The following is a 3,152-nucleotide window of genomic DNA, read 5'->3' as shown; positions in this document are numbered from 1 at the left end:
TCCTTCCTTCTCATTAGGTGGCCAAAGTATTTGAGTTTCATCTTCAGGATCTGGCCTTCTAAAGAGCAGCCAGCCTTAATCTCCTCTAGGACTGACAGGTTTGATCGCCCTGCGGTCCAAGGGACTCGCAGGAGTCTCCTCAGCACCACAATTCAAAGGCCTCAATCCTTTTGTGCTCAGTCTTCCTTATGGTCCAACTTTCACAGGCATTCATTGCATCTGGGAAAGCCATAGCCTTGACTAAACACACTTTGGTGGGCAGGGTGATGTCTCTGCTTTTTATAATGCTGTCTAGATTTGCCATAGCATTCCTCCCCAGGAGCAAGCGTCTTTTAATGTATTGGATGTATTCAAATCTGCAGTGATATTGGAGCCCAAGATAATTATTTTCTGGGCTCTAAATATAAACTGCAGACATTCATTTGGGAGGAGTCTTGAATTGTATGTATTGTGAGGTCACGAGACTGTTTTGCTGATGAATTCTTCTTTCACAGCAACCAATCTCTCTATTGCCAGGAATAAAATACATGACGCAGCACTCAGATGTACATTGAAATTTGACCTTCACTCACAATGCAGTCGAATATTGTATACCAAAACACTGCATAAAATATGCATGTCCATGCACATTGTACACATTGCTTTAAGAAAACTCCTTCTATCTTTCTAAATATAAATGATTGGTGGAAGGCTGAACAACCACACCCTTTGATATGTATAGAAAAGCCAGTCCATTCTACTTGACTCACATAAATTAGTGAGACTGCCAAGACCTTCTGGGTGCATGACTGAGGAACGTGCTCCAGGCATCGTCCAATGGAAGGCAATGGCAGACAGCAGCTTCCATTGAGCTTCCGTGAGGCTGCACTTCTCCCAGCAGAGGTGAATATTTAGCTGGCCCTAATATTGGAGCTAACCCTGTGCTTCCCCAGCCTGCAGAAACATGTTTGAGAAAGAATAAGGACTACCCAAAAGGAACATATGGATGCAAGAAGAGGAAGAGGTTAAGCAGTAAACCCCTAATTATCTCATCTTGCAGGTGCAAGATTTTTCCATACTTCCTGTGGCAAAAGGAGGTTGTTCCTCTACACCGACAGTTTAATTTTTTTGTATTAAGTCATTTTACAGAATTAAAGGCGTCAAGGAGTGTGTGCACCACCAGCAGGTGATTTGTTTGAGAAAGCAAACAATAGGATTGGCGAGCAAAAACAAAAAGTATTTCAGTGTAATTTCTGCTGATGTTGAAGCACCCTGGAGAGGTCACTGAGGAACCAGTACTATATTTGATGCTGAAATTTCCCCCTTCAGCTGTTAGTGTTCTATGTTGCAAACACAGGTGAAAGAATCATGTTAATTCATTTGTTTGCTTGGACGATAAATGCAGATTCTATATGTGTCTTTGATAATATTGAGGCCTGAATTCTCAAACCAATCCGTGCTTCAAGGGATTCTTCACAACATCTGCAGAAATTCTAGGTTGCCATTTCCTGTGTGTGTCTGTGTCAGAAGAGGAGTGCTGGCTAAAGCTGCCTCTTCCTTGATTTTCCATGAAGAGCAACACTAGAAGGACAATGCATTCACCAGGACTTTATTGCCTCTTTACACTTTCACTGGCTTGCTTCCCAGAGCGCCTTAGCCTGGCCTGCTCTGGCTCCATTCCTTCCTGTTGCTATGACAATGAATGGCATCACCCGCCTGAATGCTCCCCTGTCTCTGCTCTCCATTTGTGCTGGCTTGCCTGCCAGCGACCGCCTTGCCCGTTCTCTTCCAACCGCACATGTCTTAGCTTCCTCTCCTGTCTTCCATCTCCTCTTGCCCACCCCCTCTCTCCTCGTTTATCTGCCCTCATCCTGCACCACTCCACCCAACCCAGCTGTTCCTGCCTCCATCCGCAATCCCGTACAGCTGTGCGCTCACATGCGTCTCCTGGCTGTTGTCTTCTTGTGAGTTGCTCTCCCCACACAGATTCCCAGCCTTGTCCTGTTATCTTTGGCCCTGCTCTGTGGAAGGCCCTAGGAAAAGGGGTGAGCCCCCCTGCCTCCTCACACTGTGTTATGAAAATGAATCCTGAACTCAAGTCCAAACATATGTGCCCAGTGGCTGTCAGACATTTCAGAGCCCTTCTCTGGGCACAAGGGGGTTAGCAATCCTCTGTCCTGAACTCTACCTCATTAAGTGAGGAATAGTTTTTCACTTTTCTTCATGTGGTCAGGAGAAGAGAGGGATGTGTGTGGAAACACAGAAACCTAGAAACAGAACAAGTCAGAAGGGGTCTTCCGGGCCATCTATTCTGACCCCCAGCTCCAGCCAGCTCCGTTCATGACATGCCCACCATGTGCATGTCCAGCCTATCTTTGAACACCCTCACCGATGGGGCCTCTACGACCTCTCATGGAATTTACTAAGCTGATCTGCTTTACTTTGTTTATTGTAAGACTGAGACTATTTTGTAGTGGACAGTATAAAAAGTTATAAATAAATAAATAAATGTTGCTGCTCTTTGGAGCATTGGGCCCAGTGATCCCAGGAGGAGCTGAGACAGTGTTCAAAGCATCAGCATATGAAACATACAGTCAGTTTGGATTTGTGTGTTTGCTTAGACCTCAACATAGCTTCTCCATGAAAGGGAGGCTTCTAAGATACCTGCCTCCTGTGGAAAAGTGCTTTCCCTGCTTTCCCTTCTAATTCTAGTTTCTTTTGCTTGGGTTTTCCCCTTTGTCAAAGACATGGAACTTGTTTGCCATCACCAGGAAAACTTTTCGTGACCTTACACAGCAGAAGTTTCTCTGTACTCGCTTGCTTATTTTTATTTGTTTGTTCTGTTTCTTTACTTTTTTTTTTTTTGTCGCTCATGATCCCAAACTGGATTTCCATAACATTAGACTTCTGGAAACTGCTTCCAGGACTTGGACATATAGATGTACTGGAATTCTTTGGCCTCACCAATTCCATCTTTTTTGGCATTGAAATACAAAGAAAACTTATATTTGGATTTCTTCTTATTGTTTTTACAGTATACATTCCATGTCACCACTCAGAGCAAGGAAATACTTCACTTGCATTATTGGTCAGATCACTGTAATTTGTCTTTTCCTCTGAGAAAGACCCAGAGGATTTTGGAAGGCTACCAAACAGCCATGAAGCAAATAAGG

The 3,152-nt window shown here is 44.1% G+C and overlaps 1 protein-coding gene across 1 annotated transcript in view; it reads left to right on the top strand.

Moving 5' to 3' along the window:
* The first annotated feature begins 1,677 nt into the window (after positions 1–1,677).
* The window catches only part of LOC123035133 (vomeronasal type-2 receptor 26-like), an 11,303-nt gene continuing 9,828 nt past the window's right edge, over positions 1,678–3,152 (top strand). The window contains exon 1 of the mRNA XM_044453003.1: positions 1,678–1,943. Coding sequence (XP_044308938.1) covers positions 1,678–1,943 — 266 coding nt within the window. The remainder of the gene's footprint in view (positions 1,944–3,152) is intronic.

The sequence above is a fragment of the Varanus komodoensis genome, unplaced genomic scaffold (assembly GCF_004798865.1).
Source record: "Varanus komodoensis strain SLA01 unplaced genomic scaffold, ASM479886v1 scaffold768, whole genome shotgun sequence".
Lineage (NCBI taxonomy): Eukaryota > Metazoa > Chordata > Lepidosauria > Squamata > Varanidae > Varanus > Varanus komodoensis.
The sequence above is the reverse complement of the archived record's forward strand: the minus strand, read 5'-3'. Positions and strand labels throughout refer to the sequence as shown.